This window comes from Nannospalax galili, unplaced genomic scaffold (assembly GCF_000622305.1).
Source record: "Nannospalax galili isolate Female #2095 unplaced genomic scaffold, S.galili_v1.0 scaffold293, whole genome shotgun sequence".
NCBI classification, from domain to species: domain Eukaryota; kingdom Metazoa; phylum Chordata; class Mammalia; order Rodentia; family Spalacidae; genus Nannospalax; species Nannospalax galili.
The window spans coordinates 11068539-11091132 of record NW_008337147.1 but is presented as its reverse complement, the minus strand read 5'-3'; the positions used below and the strand labels follow the sequence as shown (position 1 = coordinate 11091132).

The window sequence follows — 22594 nt, the reverse complement described above, 5'->3', positions numbered from 1 at the left end:
AGCATGAGGACCTGAGTTCAGATCACCAACAGCCACCAAAAGGCAGCTCCATACTTTTATAACCCCAGTGCTGAAGAGGCAGACAGAAGGATCCTCAGAGCACACTGGCCAGCCAATCTTGACAATCATTGAGCTGGGCACACTTGCAACAAGTATGGCGATTGGAATTCAGATACCTAGAACCCACATAAACAAATGCACATGGAAGACAGAGACAGGGTCCTCAGAGCAAGCTAGCTAGCTACAGCACCTGTACTGGTAAATTCAAGGTTCAACTGACATACTCTATCTCAATAAATAAGGTAGAGAATGGTTGAGGATGACCTTTGACACTGCCATCACACCTCTACCACACAAGCACACACATGTATATGTACACTTACACCTGTACCCACACATACATAGGAACACACATGCTTGCACACTATACAAACACACAATTTAAAAAATAGGTGAAGAATGACTGAAAACATATGTGTGTATATATGTCATATATATATATGTGCATATATATATATATATATTTCCCAGCCTCAAGATTACAAGAAGAAACATTCTATCAATTAGTCTCATTAGTCTGACAAAGGGATGTTTCAAGAATAAGGCATAAAGATACATCTTACATACACTTCAGATGAGAGTATGTTTATGAGATTTCTCTAGTTTTGTAAGATTGGATAACAAAGACAACCTGAATTATGATAATGTTGGCTTAGGAAATCCAAGATGGTACTCAGGACAGATGCATTTGCTGTTTTCTAACTATGGATTAAGCAATGTGCTAAACATATCTTATCACATTTATTTCCCATAAAACTTCAATATAGATGTTGTGTTTATTCTAAGATTAATTATTAATTCTGACTTTACTGATGAGGAAACTAAGATACAAAGACGTTAAGTATATTTCCCACATCACAGGACTAGAAAGTGGCACAGAATTCAAGTTTGGTCTGGTATATCCACACTTAACTGCACATCTACAGCATGAGACTTTATATTAAAGTGAGGATAAAGAAGGAATAAAAGCAACATGGGGAGTGAGCGGATGAAGTGAAGAGAGGTAACTGTTGCCTTTATGATAAAATTTCTTCATTTTTCAGGACCTATAACCAAATGTGAATTAAAGTGACTCACAAAAACTAGGCCACTGAAAAATATTCACTAAAATCTAAAAGAAATCAATAATCACACTTCTTAGTCACGGGGGACATTGAATCAAACAGTGTAAAGTAGCTCAAATAGGACTGTTTAAAATTTTCTAACATTGACTGGAGCCAATAACAAAATGACCAACTTGAGATTTTGTAGAGGAATACAGACACGAATTTGTAGTACATGTGTGTGCCTTTTACTTAGACACAGACAGGAACGGCTAGTTTAGTAGTGCTTTTCAAATTGCAGATCATAAACCATTAGTGGGCCATGAACTCAATTAAGTGTATCACAGTCAGTCTTGAAAACATGTACGTGTGTGTGTGAACATGTGTGTACATGTATATGTGTGAGAATATGCATTTGGATGTGCATGTAATATATGTATGTGCACATGTATGCTTGTCATGCGCATGTATCCCTTGTAAATGCATGTGCACTTATGTGTTTACGTGTGAGTTTGCATCTCAAGCTTAAAGACAAACAGTGAATGATAGAACATTTTGTACATCTGTGGGTTTGTAAGTAAACCGTCTTATAAGTGTGATTCACTTTTAAGTTTGGAAATCTGTTGCCATTGAATTAATTACTCATCTTCAGTACCCTTATCTCAGAGAGGATCTTATCAAAAGCACCCATCAAAAATGGTATCACGTTGAACCCATTAGTGCTTATTTATGTTTGAGTTGATTACCTATGTTTGAGTTGATTACAAGGAGACCCTCATACTTTGGAAGTCCTTTTGTAATTAGAGAAGATTTCATCTGGGCTGAGGAATGTCTTTCTGAAGAGAGGGACTGAAGACAATATTTAGGAAATACTAAAGCATTTCTTCCGAAGCTCTGGGCTCTGTTTGATTTACTCAAATGCACAAGGTGCCCTCATTGTCTCCATGAACATTTAGGGTGACCATGAGGTCACACAATTCTGATTACATAGTTGTCCAGGTGTAATTATTAATAGCTTCCTATTCTGCTCTCAAAGCTGTCTTGTTGGATGATAAATTCCATGACTATTCTTTGCACAGTAAGGGCAAAAATATATCTTTGGCCTAGAAAGAAGTATTTGAAGGGAAGGTCTATGTACCAAGGACCGTCCATGGTTCTCTGAATTATGCTTCACAGTGCTTCCATTCCTGTTGGCAAACCCTCTGAGATTAATTTATTAGAGATAATTCGATGATTTCCTATTCAAGAGTGTGAGAAAGACTAGTTCAGTGTTTCCAAGATGAATGTCAAAGATGTGGAAGTTCTTTAACACTTTTCAGCTAACTGAGCTTCCACACAAATTTAAGCATTTCATTGTTTATTTTGCTAATTTACTTAGAAAAATACAGTTCAGGTATAATCTGCATCATTTGAATGCCCACTAGAGTCTCCAGTATGCAAGGTATCTCTGTTACCACCCAGTAAAACAGAGCCACACTTAATATTTGTGAAATAACAAACAAAATGATATCACAGGATCCAAAGGAAGGTTTTCCTGTTGTTCAAATATGAAAATCATAATGGAAAAATTGAGAAATTATAGGACGGATAAATGAGACATGCTGATCTCTGAAGTACTACCCCTTAATAGGTAAAAACATGCTTAAACAATGTGGCCATCCATATCATTTAAACAGAACAGCACGATGAATTAATGCTACCTATTTCTATTTTAGTTTTTAAACTTTAAAAATTTTATAGACCTCCGTGGACTTTAGGGTTGTACAAAACTAGAATGTATATGGAAATTTACACACAGCTGTTTCTTCATTGCAAGACAAATATTTAAGAAAACATGGGGTAGGGAGGTTAGGGAATGTTTTGCTTTTCACAAAGGATACTTATATCACCCAAGTTTGACACACAAAAGAGTAATAAAACCTTATGCTTGGAATGAAGACTGGAATACTGCTACTGAGCAAAAAACAATAAAAACAACATAAGCAGGCTTTCTGGCACCTTGACTTAAAAGAAATGCCAGTTTAATCAAAAGAATGTATTGGTCAAGAAAGTGACTTAGAGCTGGACATGGAGGTAAAGGCCTTCAATTCCAGCACTCAGGAAACAGAGGCAGGCAGGTCTCTATGAGATCGAGGTCAACTTGGTCTACATAGCAAGGTCCAGGATGGCTGGGGAAGAAAGGAAGGAAGGAGGGAGGAAAGGAAGGAGGGAAAGAGAGAGAAAGAGGGAGGGAGGGAAGGTGGGAGAAGGAAGGAAGGAAGGAAGGAAGGAAGGAAGGAAGGAAGGAAGGAAAGAAAGGTGACTAGGTATAGCCAGCTGTTTTCTTCACTGAGACCCTCCACTGGCTCCTGTCACTGCCATTGCCTGTTAGGACCTTGAATAGACTCAGGCTTATTGACTCCTCTTGGAGTTGTTTTGATTCCCCACTACCTCCTTCCTTGACTTTTGTGTACAACACTGGCCTTCTGTCTCAGCCTGATTTCCAAAGGGAAGACACCAGCTTAAATAAGTTATCAAACACACGAATATCTAGTAAAAGACCTGGAACATAGTAAAAGCTCAATATATTTATTTTTGCAGTGTTTTAAGCTACATTGGTTATACCTGAATAAAGGCATTAGTTTTAGCATTAGCTTTAAGACCAAGAGTGGAGTTGAACCTCAAGTGGCTGAGAATCCTCTTTCTGATGTCTCACAGAACTGTGCTCTTGAGCCAGACTTCCCTCATTCTTTTACTGAAATAGTATCTCCACTATGAATTGGGGAAGTAGATGTCAGAACCCACTCTTACCTTATCAGAGAATCTTACCCTTTGATCCCTGGGCTTAGACTATCATATACAAAATTACAGATTTCTCTTTTTATTCTGTTTGCCATGAGAAAAAAACACTGCTTCCAGCATTTTGATATATAGATCATGTATACACATTCATACTCTATTTTACACTACCTTGAATAGAGGGCATATGCTCAGGTCACTAGATCACATGGCTTAATGAATATGTTTACACTATAAACAGTAACTTTTTGGTTGTAAGGCTAGGTAAAAGTCTAGGCCAGATTACCACCATATTGTAAAAGTCATTTCTACATACTTTTATAATCTGTTTTATGTTAAAGATCGAGCAACTGAAGCTTAATAGGTTTGGAGATAATTTAGCGTTGCTAATCAATTTAAGAGGAAATGCAGTTCATGACCATAGTAATTTCCATGCTTTAAAAAAACACTTCTAGGTTAACATTCATTTACAAAGAGTAAGATTTGTCTTCAGTTTCTATAAGTACTACTTTAATAATCTGGTTTTTTACTGTCCTTGATGTGCCAAGGAATGTTCTTTCTATTTTAAGACAGTCTCATCTGCTTTTCTGCCCTTGGATATTCCTCACAGGTTTGAAGTATCCTCCAGAAGACAATTATAGATTTATCCACCAGCGTTCCAACCTTATTACTGAATGTGTTTCACTTTGAAACTTTTTCCACACTGCATGTATGCCTAAGCTTGCCCGTGATGGAGCAGATTCTCTATTGAATTTGCATCTCTTAGATCAGTGCACATCATTTCAAAAGTGTTCTATTCTTTTAACTCACTATAGAAAAACTAAGTACTGATACTTATTGACACAGAATATTAAGAAAACAAACTTGTATTAAACAATATCTGAATCCCTTTGCAAAAATAACAAAGTCCCCTAGTAGAATTCTAGCTAATGATCCAGGGGGATATGACAAGTTGTTTAAAGGGTGTCCTAGCTTGCTTTTCATTGCTGTGACAAAACACTCTGACCACTACCAACTTGGGGAGGAAAGGATTTATTTATCTTACATCTCCTGGGTCACAGTTCATCAGGGAGCCCAAAGTAGGAACTCAGGAAAGGAACCTGGAGGCAGGAGCTGGAGCACAGGTCATGGAGGAATGCTGCTTACTGGCTTGCTCTCCTGCCCCTGCTCAGCCTGCTTTCTTATGCAACACAGGCCCACCTGCCCAGGGGTGGCACCACCCACAGTGGGCTGGGCCCTCCCACATCACTCATCAAGAAGATGCCCCTCAGACATGGCCACAGGCCAGTCCAGTAGAGGAAATTCCCCAATTGAAGCTCCCTCAACTCAGGTGTGTCAAGTTGACACTAAAGCTATCCAGCACAAAGGGTAACCCAACCAAAGAGAAGGAACATCTGATTAGGCTCCTCCCATAGAATTATTAAAACTTTGGTGAAGAAAGCAAAGGAATGAAAGTAATCTGTAAGAGCAAGATGGAGGAAAAGACAGAGACAGGCACAAAGACAGAAACGGTGGCAGACAGAACTGAGGGCAAGTCTGACTGATGAGAGAGAGAAAGAGAGGTGGCGGGTGGGAAGGAGTGAGCTCTACTAGCTTTAAACTGCAAATCAAAAGGACCAATATGGAATATGAAGGGCTAGAATTTCATTTTATAGGTATAATAGGGAGTCAGTCAGTGAAAAAATTTGAAAGCAGGTGTGTTGGTCAGCTTCCCATTACTATAGCAATAGTCTTATATTCGATTAATAGTTTATTTTGGCTGTTTTAAGAGGTTTCAGTCAGTGACTGAGTAGGCCCATTGTTTTTAGGTGGGGGGTGGGCAAAGCATAACGATGGGAGCACATGATATATAGCAAAACCATTCACTTCATGGTGGAGTGAAAAAGAGGAAAAGACCAGGGTCTCTCAGTCCTTTGCAAAGATGTGTCCTCTAGGATCTAACATTTCCTACTGTGCCCTACCTTTGAAAGGGTTTACTATCGCCTAAGAGCATTGTTGGCTGCGGATGAAACTTTTAAGATGTGGGCCTTTGTGGGGCATTCTAGACCTAAAGTACAGCAGCAGGATAATGACACGATAGGATTTTGTAGTAGACGCTCTGGTCGCAATAATAGAAATGGTGGATTCTGAGTTATGAGGCAGCAGATAGGAAGATGAGGGGTTAAGAATGTAGAAATATCTACTGGGCAGCATGGCTTTAGATAATGCCAAGTTCTAGGGAATGCTCAGTTATATGATTCACTGAACATTAGTGGGAACAGAAGTGGGGGGGGGAGGAAATCAAGTAACCAGGAAGGTAGGATATTGAATAAGTTTTTCAGAGATGTTGACTCCAGCCTGGAGGGTGGCAGGATCTCTGAGGGAGAAGATATGGGATAGAGAATTAAATCCTCAGCAAATATAGGGGAATCTGACAAATAGTTCAATGCCTGACTGGTGCTGGGAACTGTGATGTGCTTCCTGATAGTGTACCAGAGCCTCCATGTCTTATTGTTGTGTTCCTTGCTGCTGAAACTTGCTTCACTGACTCACAGTAGACCCTGCCCCAAGGATGTCCAGGTCCCAAACCTATTACAATAATCACCTTTCTTAAATTATATCAAATAGTATTGGATGAAAGAGAAACCTACCAAGTTAACTGTACATGGTCAGGTTAACCAGGTAGCTCAAAATAACACATGCACGGGGTTACTGCAGCATCATAGGAAGGATGTAACAGATGTTATCTGTATTAGAATATATGACAATAGAGATGTTTTTGCTTAAGGCTTGTCTTAAACTCTGAGCTCAAATGATCCTCTCTGTAAGTTGCCCATGTAGCTGGGACTACATCTACAGATCACTGTGCCTGGTTGACAAAGCAATCTTTTATTGAACAGGTAGATTTGAGGCTGTCTGCTGAATTTGTTAAACACATTTGGTACAGTCTAGGATTTGTGATCAGGTTTATTTTTTAATAATTAATTCAAGAGGAATATCTATTTTGTACAAAGTGATACAGCTAGTTACACTGGTTATTCATGACCAAAAATGCCACCCAGAATAATTTCCGACATCAGAGATAGCTGCCACCACTATAGCCCTTTCTTGGGAGTGGGCATGAGCTAGCTATGAACGCTGCTGTCATCCTTTCTACCTCCTGAGTCAGTCAGGTCCTCCAGTCCTCATTTCTCTGGCACTCACCTTTATGTGCCCTTTTGGAAAGGTCATTAATACCTTGCTTGGATAAATAAGTGAGGAAACTTTATATCAAAATAACGATATGCTAATGTAAGTTCACTATCTTTTCCCCTTTCGCCATTGCTAATTCCTCAGGATTTTTCCATTATTATCTGCAATTTTATTCCCATTTGTTTTAAAAACTAGAGCGGGGTTGTGCACTCTCACCCTGTTTCTTATCGCTTAGTAAACTGTCCATTTTGTCGATGCTTTGGAGTGGTATAGCTATTCACATGTAACAGGCTCTTCCACAGCAATATGAAGTGGAAAATTCCTCTTGACAAGCCACAGCAAGCTTAATTGAGTCATGACGTATCCCATGAAATGGCTTCCAACGAGGCAAACAGTCCTTTCCCTGAGGTAGCATATGCTTTCCCAGGCTCACACATGACTCTGTGCTCTCACAAGCCTAAGAAATGACTTTCTTCATTTGTAGAAATGTAAAAAAGAGGGGTATGCCGGGCATGGTGGCGCACGCCTTTAATCCCAGCCCTTGGGAGACAGAGGCAGGTGGATCTTTGTGAGTTCAAGGCCAGCCTGGTCTACATAGTGAGTTCCAGGTAAAAAAAAAAAAAAAAAAAAAAAAAAAAAAAAAAAAAAAGAGGACTATGAAGTTAATATTTGAACTAGCACATTAAATTTTAAAGAGGGACATGCTCTTCCAAGCTTTAATTCTCCTGACATTTAATGAAACATATATTTTTAAAACCCAAAAATTCAGCACTGAATTATGGGCCCACTTTTAAGTGTTTTGTTTGCTTGACTCCTTAATCATTCCCCAACAAGAATCCTGAATCAATTCTTTTTAAGTTTACATTTTGTTATAAATGTCACTTGTCATACTAATAGAAACTATTCTGTCAAGATAGCATTTTTGAGTCTCTCCCACTGACTTTGTAGCCTGAAGCCATTCTAAATTCTGACATTACTTTTAATGTTTTCGGGACAGATGCTGTTAAAGCTTGCAGCACTAGCAGATTATTAGCATACATTATTTAACTTGCAAACCTCCATCTGAGTATTCCTTAGGTGCCCATGAGATCTGAGGAATATTATAGTTCCAATGTACATCTGAAGAGTTACATTAGAAAGAGGCTTCATCCCTGTTTCAGACCCCAGTGCAGCAATCCAGCAGGAGGAGATTGCAAACCATTGATCTGAACCACACAAATGAGTTGAAAATAAATTGTGCTATCTGCTCTATTTGTCCCGAAAGCCAAATTTACCTAAGGCACATAATACAAGTAGTCCCATTCAATTGCATCAAAGGACTTCTTGGCAACAGATAAAATTGTTGCTATTGGTTCCAATTTTCTCTTTGTATTCCAGATGAGTTGTATCAGTCTATGCAGATGACATGATGCTTCTCTTCAAACATACAAACTCTGTGGATAAAGGTCTATTAGATCTGTGATTATTTATTCATGTACCAAGTATGCAGGTAGCCATTATTTTAGACCTACCTACATTATATGAAAGGATATTTTTCACAGAACTGCTAAGGGAGTAATATGCAACCTTAAGTATAAGGCTATATGGATATATGTAATAGGATAAGAACAGTAGGCCACCTTGATTCCAAACCACAGATAGATGGTATCTTGTGCTTTAAAAATGTAGTACAAACCATTTAAATGCATTACATTTATTCTTAGTCTATTTCTGAAACTAGTGGCTGTTCAGTGTGCTGATTGCAGGGAGAAGTTAATGTGTTGGGAAGTAACCTAAATTTTTATGAAGCTATTTTGAAAGTAACTTTATGCCACAGAAAGTAGCATCAATTACTTCTTGCTTTTCAATTGACATTGCTAGCCTGCCCAAATTTACATTCTTTAGTTCAGTATCTGCAAAGAAAAGGAAGGCACTAAATAAGTATATGGGAGATTTCTTAGTATTACAATCACAAAACACATTTCTTTAGAATATGCCTGAAATATTTCAAAGGATTTTCTTTCCCAAGTATTGATAAATCCTTTGATGCTCTTGGAATAGACAATTATACATAAGTAGAAAACTGAATAGTAGAGAAGACGTATAAAGGCAGCTGAAAATCTTGAAAGCTCCTACAGTCTCTTCTCTGTGAGCAGCACAGTGATGGGAGGAGGGGCTGGCACTGCAGCCAGTTTTCTTTCTGGATCCTGTCTTAAGTTGCAAATGTCCTCGGCAAACAACATTGAGCTTTGCTTTCTCTTTCATGAAAGGGGTTACAAACTGTCTACTAGAGGCTGTTCATTTGTTTGCTTGTCTGTTTTGAGACAGTGTCTCCCTCTGTGGCCCAAACTGGCCTAGATTTCCTAGACAATTCTCTTGTCTCTGTATCCCAAGGGCTGGAACTGCAGACATGCTCCACCACTATACCTCACCTAGAGTTTTAAAGACCAAAAAACACAACATAAAGACTTTGATCAACTATTTAAAGCTCAAAAAACGTTTGCTGCTTTATAATTATCATGAATAATAATATATATGCATATATGTAATAATAATACAAATGTTTTTCAGTATTTCTGAGAAAGTCAAGCCCAATACCATACCAAATGTTCAATTTAAGCTTCATGATATTACACTGGGAAATAATGACATTTAACATACTGAATTGTGACAAAATGTACTTTGTGGTTAACATACACAAGAGAAATGCACCTTGAAACCTACAATACCCAAAGACAGGATTTCAAATAGAAAAACAAATCAACAAGTACAAACTAAAACAAACAAAACCTTTTCTGTTATCATTCGTCTTCTGCATTAATTGAATACACTTGACTAGACCCAAGAGATGTAGCTTTACTTTATCCACATTGGTCAGATATAGTTTAAAAAGTTGTAAAGAGAATGAAAGTATAAGAAAAAAAAATAACATTTTCCTAGATTTTCCAGTTGTGTGATTCAGGCTACACAGGATTGCAAAACAAAAAGCATGTAATGAACAAGTAGTTTCTAGTTTAATACACAGAATATGTCACATAATGCCAAAGTGGCCAGCTTCAGTAGAATTTTGTATTTCTATTATTAAAACGTTTTATTTTAAAAAGATAATTTCTAATTTGAAGCATGCTGCATGATTTTCTTCCCTCCTGTCCCTCCTTCCCTCTTCTTTCTTAAGAGACGATCGTGCTGTACAGCCCAAGCTGGACTTGAACTTTCAATATTTCTGCCTTAGCCTTGCAAGTGATGGAACTAGAGATGTGCACTACCATGTCTGACATCATAATTCTTAAGAGCTGGAAAAATATGTTTGACTTCAGTGAAGTAATTTCTGGAGAAAACGCATGATTGAAAACTGAAGTTTGAGGGACAAGACACCTACTGCAAGTTAACGCATGCTAGACATGATAAGACCAGTATCATGATCTCAGAAATCGCCACAGTGATGGCAACAAAGATCTTCAACAAAACCAGTTGACATGCCTAGGTGGATGGGAGAATGTCACTGGGTCCCACCTCAAGATGAAGAGCTACAGGGCTGGAGAGATGGCTCAGCGGTTAAGAACACTAGTAGTTCTTGCAGAAGACCCAGGTTCAAATCCCAGCACCCACATGGCAGCTAACAACTGTCCATAACTCCAATTCCAGGTGATCCGACAATCTCTTCTGTCCTCTGCGGGAGTTGCATGACACAGGTGCACTTACCTATATGTAGACAATACACACATACACATAAAATAAAAATAATAAATAAAATATTTTAAAAAAAGATGAAGAGCTACAGGCAATCAGTGGATGCTGGGGGAAGGATAATGAGTTTTCTCCAGGGACCAGCTCCCTGAAAGGTCATCTAATCCTAAATTCGCAGCCCTAAACACAGGTCTACAGGAGCACTTATATATGTGTGTGTGTGTGTGTGTGTATGTATATGTATATATATGTGTACATATGCATGTATATGTATATATTAATATATTTATAAGCATGTGTATGTATATGTAACAATAATAATGAAAAAACAGGTTAAGAAATAGAGGGAATGGAGTGGAGGAACAGGAAGGAGTTGGTGGGGGCCTAGGAAGGGTGGAAATAATACAAAAACAACATTCACGTATAAAATTCTCAAAAAATAAAAAAACTGAAGCTAAAATCTGAAGTATAAAAAATATGTAAAGGAGCATACACAAACTCCCAGGGTATATGTAAACAAAGACAGCCACTTAGTGAAAGGTTTGGGGTCTTAGTAATGGATAACTAACTTATTAGGCATCTCTCTCTCTCTCTCTTGTGCATTAATATGTAACATCACACTCTCATATAACATTTTATAACCGAGGGAAATAAAAAAGTACCTCCAGATTGCAACAGTAAGATAATCAGATTCTGTAGTATTCATTATGACTGCAATTATGTAACAAAACACTCCAAATATAGTTCAGTTATTACAGTTATTAATCATTCTAGTTTTGTTTCAAGTACTTGCTTTATAGCCTGCTGGATAGACTCCATTATTATACAAGCTGAATGCTGAAAGTCAAACACGTGCAAAAGGCTTTTCAACATAATCTACCCTTTCAATTTGTATTTGTGAATTTTAAAAAATGGGGGGAAATGAACCTGGCATCAGTAGAGTTACTGACTTGCAGTAAACAGATGACAGTCCATAACAGAAAACAACTTTACAAATAAGAATCCTATTTTACTAGAACTAGAAATTGTGCTACTTAAGATGTTATCTAAATACCAATTGGTTCTTACCAAAAAGAATCTGTGCACTTGACAGGGAGGAAAATGGTAAGAGTGTTGGCAAATGTACATTTTAAAAGGAAAGGTTTAAACACCTAAGTCATAAACTGCAGTCCTAAATGTTTTATGCATAAAATCATGTATTCTGATTAATTTTAACTATAAAATACAAAGTAAAAGACAGGAGATTTATTATGTAGAACAAACTTTATCTGTCCCACCTGAAATCATTGCTGCAGATGTATTTCTAGGAACAAAATTACATTTGAAATAATTTAAGGCTCTTATGCTCGGTGATGCTAAAGTATTAACTAAGCAGGTTTCCAAATGGACCTAGGGAGAATGGCTATATATATTTAAATATTAACATGCAGAGACCTCAAATAATAAATGTAGTACACCAATATGGCTTATAAAATTGATGTCACTATTTTCCTGTACTCATGATTTTTTTCAGTTTGGCTATATACATTGGGCCCCAAGCTTTGGCCTTATCAGGAATCACCAAGAGGCTACATTCCTGGTCAGTGGGAAAGAATGTGAAGTCTTGGGAGCAAGTCCTTGTTATTCCACTTATGTCCACAGGTGCCATGTTACTACTGGAGTTTAAGATTTCACTGATCACACATTGATTTTCAGCCTTGGACAGTGTGCATGTAGAGTACACGAGCAATCCTCCAGGACGCAAGGCTCTAATTGCAGACCTGTGGGTAATCAGAAAAATGAAGATGAGGTAGGTAGAGGAAGAGGCAAGTAGGGGATTAGAGGGCAAGGATGCACTCGGAACTGCCTTACCCTGACACAGGCTGCAGTAATGTTAAGACGTCAGAACAAGAGAGTACTTGGTTGACAATTTGCCCTTTTAATAGTAGAACATGAATAATAGGTTTGTCTTTTAATTCATAGAAATTAAAATTGAAAATAAAAACACTAATTGAAAGTGCACATAAGAAATCCTTGATTCCATACTCCATACACTCCAACTATGGGGTGGTTATTTTTCCTCAAACCAAAGACCTTTGCATTCTACCTTGAAGACAGCCTCTAGAGTAAGAGCAAGAGCCAGCTTATCATAATGTAAGATTAGAAGGAAAAAGTTCCCACTCTTACAATAAACTTCCAGCATATTTGCTGTCTCAGTATAAATTAAATTGTATGACCAAGGAGTGTCAGGAAAATGCTTAAGCAATACCTAAGAAAAAGAACAAAAACTACAGCAAAGCTATGACCTAGAAAGAAATTGACAATTCAGGGAACAAAATATGACAAAATAAATGCAGAAAGATCACAAAATAGCAACAGCAGAAGATAATACCAAGAAGACAACTCCTAGTTACTTAATGTATGTTTTCTAAAATAAGGAATACTCTGTAGAGGTATTTAGAAGTTAAAGTTCAAGGTATATGCCCCTTCAAAGTAGAACAACAGATGGACTGAAAATAAGAGCAATCAAGCTTGTCCAAAATCAATGAACGGAATTAGAAAAATCATACACAAAATTTGAGAGAGGAAGATGAATTAATGAAATAAGAACATGATTTTCCTGAAATATGACAGGATAACTCCTCAGACTGAAGAAACTCACCAAGAGGCTGTACATTCACATTTATTAACATGCATTATATACTGGGTGTTTTTCTAGGCATCAATATGTATTGAATAAAGCAGCATAACATAAACATTAACAATTAAAACCTCTCCTGCCAGGTGTGCTGGTACATACCTATATAATCCTCAGACGCCTGAGGAAGGAGGACTGTCATGAGTTTGAGGCCAGTCTTGGTTATACAGTTAAGTAACAAGCCAGGCAAAGCTACATGGAAAGACCCTATCTCAAAAAGTCTTCATTTACAGGCTGAGCATGGTGGCACATGCCTTTAGTTCTAGAACTTATGAGGCAAAGGCAGGCAGATCTCTGTGAGATTGAGGCCAACCTAGTCTACAGAGTGAGCTCCAGGACAGCTGGGGCTATAGGAACACCATGTCCCCCGAAAACAAAAACAAAACAAAACAAAAAGCCTTTATTTCCATGTAGACTGCATTCTCATGATTTTCTCAGGAACACAGACTGTGAAAAAATACGTGTGTCCATGACTGAACTGTGCCCCAGAGACTCACACAATGATGTACAAACACACATTGCTTCTGAATGGAACTGAGTATGGAAATAGGCTCTTTAAAAAGGTAATTAAATTAAAATTCAGTCAGAGTGCACTAATCAAATATGGCTGATATACTTGTAAGAGGAAATCTGGATGCAGAGTTAAAAAGAAAGGCCCATGTAAAGGCAGGAAAAAGAAGCACTGTAAGTCACGGCATGAGGCCGAAGCAAAACTAATCCTACCAACACTTTTATCTCAAACTTGTAGCCTGCATCTATGAGAAAATGAACTACTCTTTATGTCAACCATACGCACACACATAAATGTATACACAAGAATACAGAAACATCCATGTGTGAGTTTGCATGTATTTTTAATATGTAAATTAATGGTAGGTACTGTGAAGAAAACTAAATCAAGATAAAAAGATTAGGCATGCTTGGATGGTGGAGAATTGCAATTTCAAATAAGACTGTGTGAATAAAGAGCAGGTGTGTGAGGGACATGCGTTTTATACCACAGAAATAAGCAGTGAACAGTCCCTGAGGCATGGCCAAGGAAGAGGAGAGCAGTGTGGTGGCCACAAAGTCAGGGAGGGCAGCACGAGAGTGATCAGAGGGTCAGGGTGGAGAGGATCCTGTGACTACACATAAACTTCAACTTATAATGAATGAAATACACTCATACTTAGATACTGCACTGTTAAATTTTAAAACTTCAAGAATAAAGAGAGGGTATTATATACTTCCAGAAGGAAAAATGGGACACTATTAAAACAGATCATTTCGTATCAGCGATCAGAGCTTAGGTGGGCAACAGTGGAGCAGCGCATTCCAGCTCTCAAGAAGGAGCAATTTCAAGTGAATTCTATTTGCAGCGAACATCAAATAAATATGTAAGAATACAGAAACTCAGATATCTGATGACTCTGAAATTTTACCTCTAGTAAAATGAAGCGATGAATCAAGGAGGAAGAGAAATGTAATCTATAAAAAAGTGAATGCAACAGAGAGAACAGAGAAGGGCAGGAAGCCTCAGAGCAAGAGTTGTGGGGAGGCTTAAAGGAGAGCTCCTCCAGGTCGCATGGAGAGGTCTCCAGAAAGAGTAAGTGAAGGGCAAGAAAAATGTGAAGATTTGCCACGCACAAATGGGAGAGACAGGTTGATTTTCTCATCTGATCTGGTTCCAGGAAATTTCTTTCAGTGGCATTCCAATCATAAAACTGAACCATCCGAGAGAAATTAAATTTAACATGTTACTCTAGTCTATAGAGAAAGATACTTAAAGAATTAAGCAACATAGTTCCTTTACTGATCTTCAATGTTCAGCAATCACTCCATAGATTGCTATCAGTAATGTTACAGGCAGATGACAAGATCTCAGAAAGAATACCACCAAGGTTGAAAACATGAAAATGAGTGCCACTGAGGTCTGAGAAATGAATGGGAGGGAGACGTGTATGGGCAGGTATGTAAACAGTCTTATTTAGAAACAGAAGATGGACAAGAGGTCCTGCTTCTGATTATTTATAGAGAAAAGAGACGGATTTTTACCAGTAATTGAATAAGAAGTACAGGTCCATATGTATTAAGTTTCAGAGCTGACTGGGGGAGAAATGGGTAATATGGGGTAGATGTACTCTACTCATGATAAGATGAAGTTTGTGCAGTATTCACAGGGTGCCTGGGCCCACAAGGTGCAGGGTCATGTAAGTGAGATAAAGGCAAGCAACAGGCTTGGTAGGTGCTACCTGAAAGCTCATAAAAGATATACATGCTATTTAGAGATTTGGGGATATTCTTCAGAGATTTGTAGTGACCTGTAGTGAACAAAAATAAGTTGCCTATGAGAACATAGGAGGGAAAAGTTTGACAAGATGCTCAATTATGTTCCTAAATTTTTACCTATATGGTTTATCTTTATGATAATCCAAATGAAAGGAGAAATTCAGCAGCAGAATAAATATTAGTACTTTTCCGATAGTCATTTAACTTTTGGTGTTTTTTTTTTTTAATATAAATTTTGACTGTTAAGGGATAGCTTAGTCTGTAAAAAATCTATTCCCTGAAATTACAGATAACTAAGATTTTGTAATGTCTAGAATTTACAGACTTCCCATGTATTCCTTTGCTTGAATAAAATGTGTGCATACATATATTTAAGGTGTTTAAATGACAAACAGCAGCAGCAAATGATAAGAATCATTTGACAGGAATCTCGACGTTTTGCCTGAAGTTTTTTTTTTAATATTTTATTTATTATTTTTATGTTTATGTGTGTATTGCCTGCATGTAGGTAAGTGCATCCATGCTATGAAATGCCTGTGGAAGACAGAAGAGGCTGTCAGATCCCCTAGGACTGGTGTTCCAGACAGTTGTTAGCTGCCATGTGGGTACTGGGATACGAACCTGGGTCTTCTGCAAAAAAAGTCAATGTTCTTAACCTCTGAGCCATCTCTCCAGCCCTTACCTAAAGTTTTAAAATTAATCTAATTTATATAAATAATATATATTTAATATTACTTTTTATTTTTTTTAGAAGAAGCATATCATTACAGCTTTAACATGCCCAATAACAGTTTTCAGAGCAAAGACACAGCTCCTTCAAAAGTGGCTATAAAATTTCTAGGTTCGCTGTTGAATCAATACCGTTATACAATATTGAGCTCAGTATATTTTTAAAAAGCCTTTGTACTGTTCCAAATAATTCTTTTTGCTTAAAAATTAATGTAGGCATATACCAAGCTAGGATATACCAAGCTAATTTTAGAAAGATAAATTATGAATGCCGGAATGAAGACAAAATAGAACGAGTCAGTATTGGCAACATTATAGAAATTCATTTAAATTTACATCAAACCAAATGGTGCAAATGGTGAGGCTCCTATGTACTTCTGTGCAACTTAAAAAAAAATTATCCTTACTTAAGTACTGGCTTTGCTAGCAATGGATGTGGAACTAAGGTTAAAATAGTCTTTTTAATGGGAGTTTAACCAAGTATAAATTCAAATACTACACATATCCCTTGCACAATAATCTAATAGGTTTAAAAATTTTTTATACCTATTGCTATAGTCAGGAGAAAGTGATTTCCAATGAGTATAATTCTAACTAGTACAATTTTAGTAAAATCACAAGTGGCTTGAAGTAATGCAAATAAATCTCCTTTAGGCTCCTGTGGCCCAAAGTCTGTAACAGGCTTCATGAACCCAAACAAGGTGTTCCTCCTGCTACTTTCCTCCTCCTGGGGGCTCTGGGTGAGGAATCCTTGCTCTTGTTTTGTACCTTGGCGAAGCAATCTTGTCATGCCACCCTAGCTTCATCCTCACAGCTCTCTGTCCACCTCCATGCTTCCCTCTCATTTACCAGGACCTTTGTGATGACGCAAATCCACTCAGACAATCCAGCAAAATTTCCCATTCCAAGACTGCCATTTCATCACATTCATGAAAGCTGCTTTGCCATGTTCTGATGATGTGGCTCTGGTCACTGAGCTCTTCTTATTATAGTCACTGTCCTATATTATATATCTCTACTGCCCAGAGACCAGCTTTCTTTTCCCCTGTGTGGGACTATTTAGAGGCTACTAGGAAGTCAGGAGAGAATATGCATAAAAATATTTTAGGTTCATATGAGCAAGGTTCCAGGAGTCTGTAGGACTCTGTTTCCATATGGTCGTGCATCCCCTCCCTGGCTCTTACAATCTTTCTGCCCCCTCTTCCTCAATGGTTCCTGAGTACTGGGTGGGTGGAGTTTAATATTCAAGTCCTGCCCAAGGGCTCACATTCTGCATTTTCTTATTTTCTATGCTTTGGTGAATTATGACCTTTTGTGTTCCTGGGCTTTTGTTGCATGAGGGAGCTTCACTGATGAGAACTGAGAGGTGCATCAGTGTTTTCTTTACTCCTTGGTGTATGTTCCGTGAGCCTTAGGTGTAGAGGTTACATTGTAGATGTGTCACTTATAAGATCTTGGCCAATTCACAGACAATCTCTGCGTATGACCAGTTGTGGAACTCTGTAATAATCTCTATCTGTAGCAAAAGAAGCTTCTTTGATGAGTGGGATACTTGTCTGTAAATATAAGGATTCATATTTTGCGCTGCGTGATGTCTAGGGACACTAACTTGACACTATAGGCCTTAACACAAATGATAGAATGCAGGAATAGGGAAGTATGGGAGGTTGCCAATGGAGAAGGGTATATAAAGATGATTAAGATGTTCTGTATGAAACACACAAAGAGTCATAAAAAATTTACAAAAGAAATATTTTAGGGACTGATAGCAAACACTGAAGGGTAAGTAGGTTCTCAGTGGCAGCAACCCACAAACATTTTTTCAGCCAATGAAATTTACTAGACCTTAACAAAGTCACTAAAAAACTGAAATTCTGGATGGAAGAACATTTAAAGATTAGAGAGATATGAATAATAAGTTCTGGCAAAGCAGTATGATATTGGCCACATAAAAAAGACAGAAAGACCAGACAAGGACAAAGACATTGGGTTTGGGTGTGACAGAAATTAAAAGGCTTCTCTTGCTTATGTAAGTGTCTGTGCTGTGCAGTTTTTCTTGGCTTATCTTTCTTCCTTTTTAATGCGAGGAAAGAAAATGAAACATCTACCCCTGCTAACCTTCAAATGAGCTGTGGTTTGCCACACACAGTGGTGCATGTCTTTAATCCCAGGACTCGGGAGGCAGAGGCAGGCTAATCTTTGGGAAATGAAGGTCTACATAGTGAGTTTCAGGACAGCTGGGGATACAGGGAGACTCTCACTCAAAAAGACTAAAAATAAAAAAAAAAAGAAAGAAAAGAAACGAGCCGTGGTCTCTTGTAATCTCAATGACCCCGTTTCAGAATTTAGCAAGATATTATGAAATGTCACATTATTTATCTGAATAATAACCACTAACCATACTGCATGAAACTATTACAAATAACACTGTATTAAGACTGGCATTATTCACCACTGACAAGCAGCACAGAAGTAGAGCTTCCTAATCATAATCGTTAACAGCAGGCTTTTTCATACTGAACAGTGGAAATCAGAAGAAGAGCAGATACCACAGTGTCACAGCTGACTGTGACAGAAGTAGAAGTGCTCATCTCCTACTCGGAGCTCCAGCTACGAATCTCCATTTCTAATTCAAAAGTGAACTAATAAACACTATCTGGGGCTGCACATACTATTCAGTACACAATGTCCAACTATCATGTAAACTCAGGGAAGTCCTAAAGGATGCAAGACTCACACACTACCATTCTTCTCTTTTCCCTGAAGCATCTCTATTCTCCTCCCAAGCCTCCTACAGAAATACTGACCAGGCTTAAACCCCACTAGAAATATAAAATATCTGTCTTAGGGCAGTGAGAAGTAGTAAACAGAGCTGATCTTGATTAGTGGTAACAGAATAAAATGCAGTGGAAAGAGTTTTTCTACCAAGGAATACTAACAGAAAGAAATGATGACACTCAGCTACAGAATGGATTCCAGATGCCCCATTTTTCTATAGCAGATCTAGGATTTATAACTCTCCACAAATCTTTCGTTGTTGTTCAGTATGTTATGGAAAAGGCTGAAATGCATTTGTGCTTAAACATCTAGTTAATAAATAAGGCCAGGCATGGTGGTGCACACCTGTAGTCCTAGCACTAGGGAGGCAGAAGCAGGCGGATCTCTGTGAGTTCAAGGTCAGCCTGGTCTACACAGTGAGTTCCAAGCCAGCTGGGGCTACAGGCGACTCTGCCTCAAAAGGACCAAAATAATAATAATAAATCAATAAATACAGCCTCTGAAAACAAAGCAAGCACATTCCTACAAAGGAAACCATTAAACAGAAAATCATTTGGAATTCTGAAGTGGAACAGAAAATCCCTACCATACTTTTGGAAGTCTACAAAGTACACTCTAATGGTACTTTGGCTGTACTAGCCCTTGTGCTTTGCTGTTAAAGCCCCAAGTCTCTGAAATTGATAGGGTTTTTGTGTTGTTTTTAAAGTTTGTCTTTGGTGTAAAAGTCATAAACTTATGCAAGTCTATTTCTGGTCATGACCTAAGCCACATGGTCTAACTATTCACGTTTTGCTAAGTGTTAATACGTTTGATTACAGAGTGTTCCTCTAACTTCTGCTGGGGAGAGGAGGCTACTTCATATGCCAAATTCATGCTGTATTCTTTTTTAACTCCCCTCCAAATATCTAAGTTCTGAAACATACTGTGAAGGTTTTGAATTCGATTTTGAGCTTCTGTTCTGTATTCAAATGAGACTCATTGACGTTATATAAAATAGGATCCGTAATATATCTATCTACATGTAGCTTCATGGTTATCCAGTGAAAGCTTCAATACTTTGTACAAACAGACAAATGTTAAAAAGCATCAGAAGGGGTTGATGGGTGGAACTCAGTGGCAGAACACTGTTCTAGCATGTGAAAGGCTGGTTCAATCCCAAGTACCAAGGGGAAATATAAAAAAGCATCTAACAGGCAAACCCACTAATAAGCATCCATAGGCTCAGCAGTGTTTTCTCATTCTAAGCTAAGAATAAAAACTAAATTCTTTTCTTTTTGCAGTATATCAAGGGGTTTTCCCTTTCACCTCAAAGTGTTTTGATTTGTGTGCTTGTATTTTTAAAAAATGCTTTGTATATAGGTATTAAAGTACATAAGTACATTGGCATAGGTACTTAAGTATATAGCCAATTTTCAAGGCATTCATTTTACCTTTCCAAAAATTAAATTCTTTGCTTTTCATTGATGTTTCCCACCATTCAAGGATCTACTTAAAGAAAAGCAACTTTAGCTGTCAAGAGCCCTTTAAGATACTGGCTTAGAAACAAGGAACAAATGTACTGCCTTCTCAGTTGAGCTCATACGAGCTTCCAACCCCTAACATGTGACCTATAAAGAGCAAAAATAAAGGAAAAAGACTACCTGAATAATATCTTGAAGAAAAAAAACATATTGCTTTAATAACAGTGTATGTTCAATGGCCTTGGAGAGCTGGAATGAAACAGAGAAACTAACGTGTCTTGGACCCTAACAGCTATCAAGGTTCCAAAGGGAAGCCAATGACAAACCTACCATAATTTAACCCATGACGCAGGGTAGCCTATCTTCTCTATGGCAAATCTTGGAGACTCAGAGAATGCTTTTTATGTAAATAGCTATTAAGCCCATCTAGCATTTAAAAGCTATAAATTCCCCTTTCTGATCTATCTTTTTATTGCCTGATTAGAAAGTCTGACATTCTGTTGGGAGGGTCACTGTTAATTACATCACTACCTTTAACTGTTTTCTGCATTTAAAAAGCTCCAATCTAATACTGTAGGAAAAAGCAAAGCAATTCAACCTGTCAGCACAGCAACAGTGCCATCTTTTGACTAAAGATGATAAAGATATTTTGTTTCTCCTCTTTCATTAATTCCTCAAAACTTACCAGGAGGTAAATAACTTTTTATATTATCATTGCAATGTAACATATTTTAAGTTATAGCTCCTGCCTCACCTACAATTTCTGATGCAGAAGTAAAGGAATAAATGACTCTACTCTTGAAAACTATAGATTATGACTGAATACTATAACTATATATTTATTCCTTGTCCTTATCATGTTCTTCTATTGTCAATGTAGAATCGAGGCCACTGTACCATATCATCACATATAAATGTGGCTAAGGAGAAACAATCAAATGAGATATAAGCATTCCTTTAAAAGGACAGGGCATACTCTTAGCAAGTTTATCCATCTTAACAACTTCAGCATACTTTTCTAAAAAACGAAAATCAAGTAAGGAGGGCTGGAGAGATGGCTCAGTGGTTAAGAGTACTTTTCCAGAGAACCAAGTCTAGTTCCCAGCACCCACACTGGGCACCTTATAACTGCCTATAACTCCAGTTCTAGGGGATCTGACGCCTTCTCCTGGCCTTCACTGGTACCCACACTTGTGTGGCAAACAAACACACCATCATATACAAATAAAAATAAATCTTTTAAAAAAAAAATCAAGTAAGATGGTAATAATTAGTGTTTTACATTAAGTCTAAGGTCCCAGTTCTGTAACTGGCTATCTTAATCATTTATGATCAGGAAATACTTCAGAAATTCTATACAAGACTACTTTAAAAGGCACCTACAACATGTGCTGCAAAGAAAATGGCTTATAATAATGTGAAAAGTATATGAGAACTGGCAGTCTCTTTAGTCTCTGCCCAAACGACAGCTAATCTGCAAATATGCAACAGCTCCTTCTTGAGGGCACTGGACACACGGCATATATTGCCCCATGAAAAAAACTGTACCCTTTGTTTGGAAAATATAACATTCCTGAATAAAAGGGAATGGAGATTTGGCCCAAGAATAAAAAAAAAAAAAATACCGATTCCTATTATTAACTTGAGGCAGGCAAGCAAAACTCCTTCTCTTGAACCTCATAAAAGGGAGCCTTGAACAATAATTGAGGCCCTGGAGCATCTTCACTGATGTGGCTTACTGCTCCCTTGCAGCATACTCTGAGCTGTGTTGTCACTTTTCTTTGAATAAAGTATTTTTGCTACCTTGCAGTCTGTGTGCACTTTTACTTTATTCTTAAATGAGACACCAAGAGCCTAGAAACACCCAGCCCAGATCCCCAGTAACAAACTGTGTAAAGGGCATATGATCGTCTAATTATTAGCACTACTTTGTATTTTTCTGATGCTTAGAGTGCCTCACATGA

The 22594-nt window shown here is 37.8% G+C and overlaps 1 protein-coding gene across 1 annotated transcript in view; it reads right to left on the bottom strand.

The window, feature by feature from the left end:
* Window positions 1-10949: 10949 nt before the first annotated feature.
* Window positions 10950-22594, bottom strand: part of Nsun3 (NOP2/Sun RNA methyltransferase 3) — a 59327-nt gene continuing 47682 nt past the window's right edge. The window contains exon 6 of the mRNA XM_008832245.3: window positions 10950-12478. Within this exon, the coding sequence (XP_008830467.1) occupies window positions 12202-12478 (277 nt within the window). The 3' untranslated portion in view covers window positions 10950-12201. The remainder of the gene's footprint in view (window positions 12479-22594) is intronic.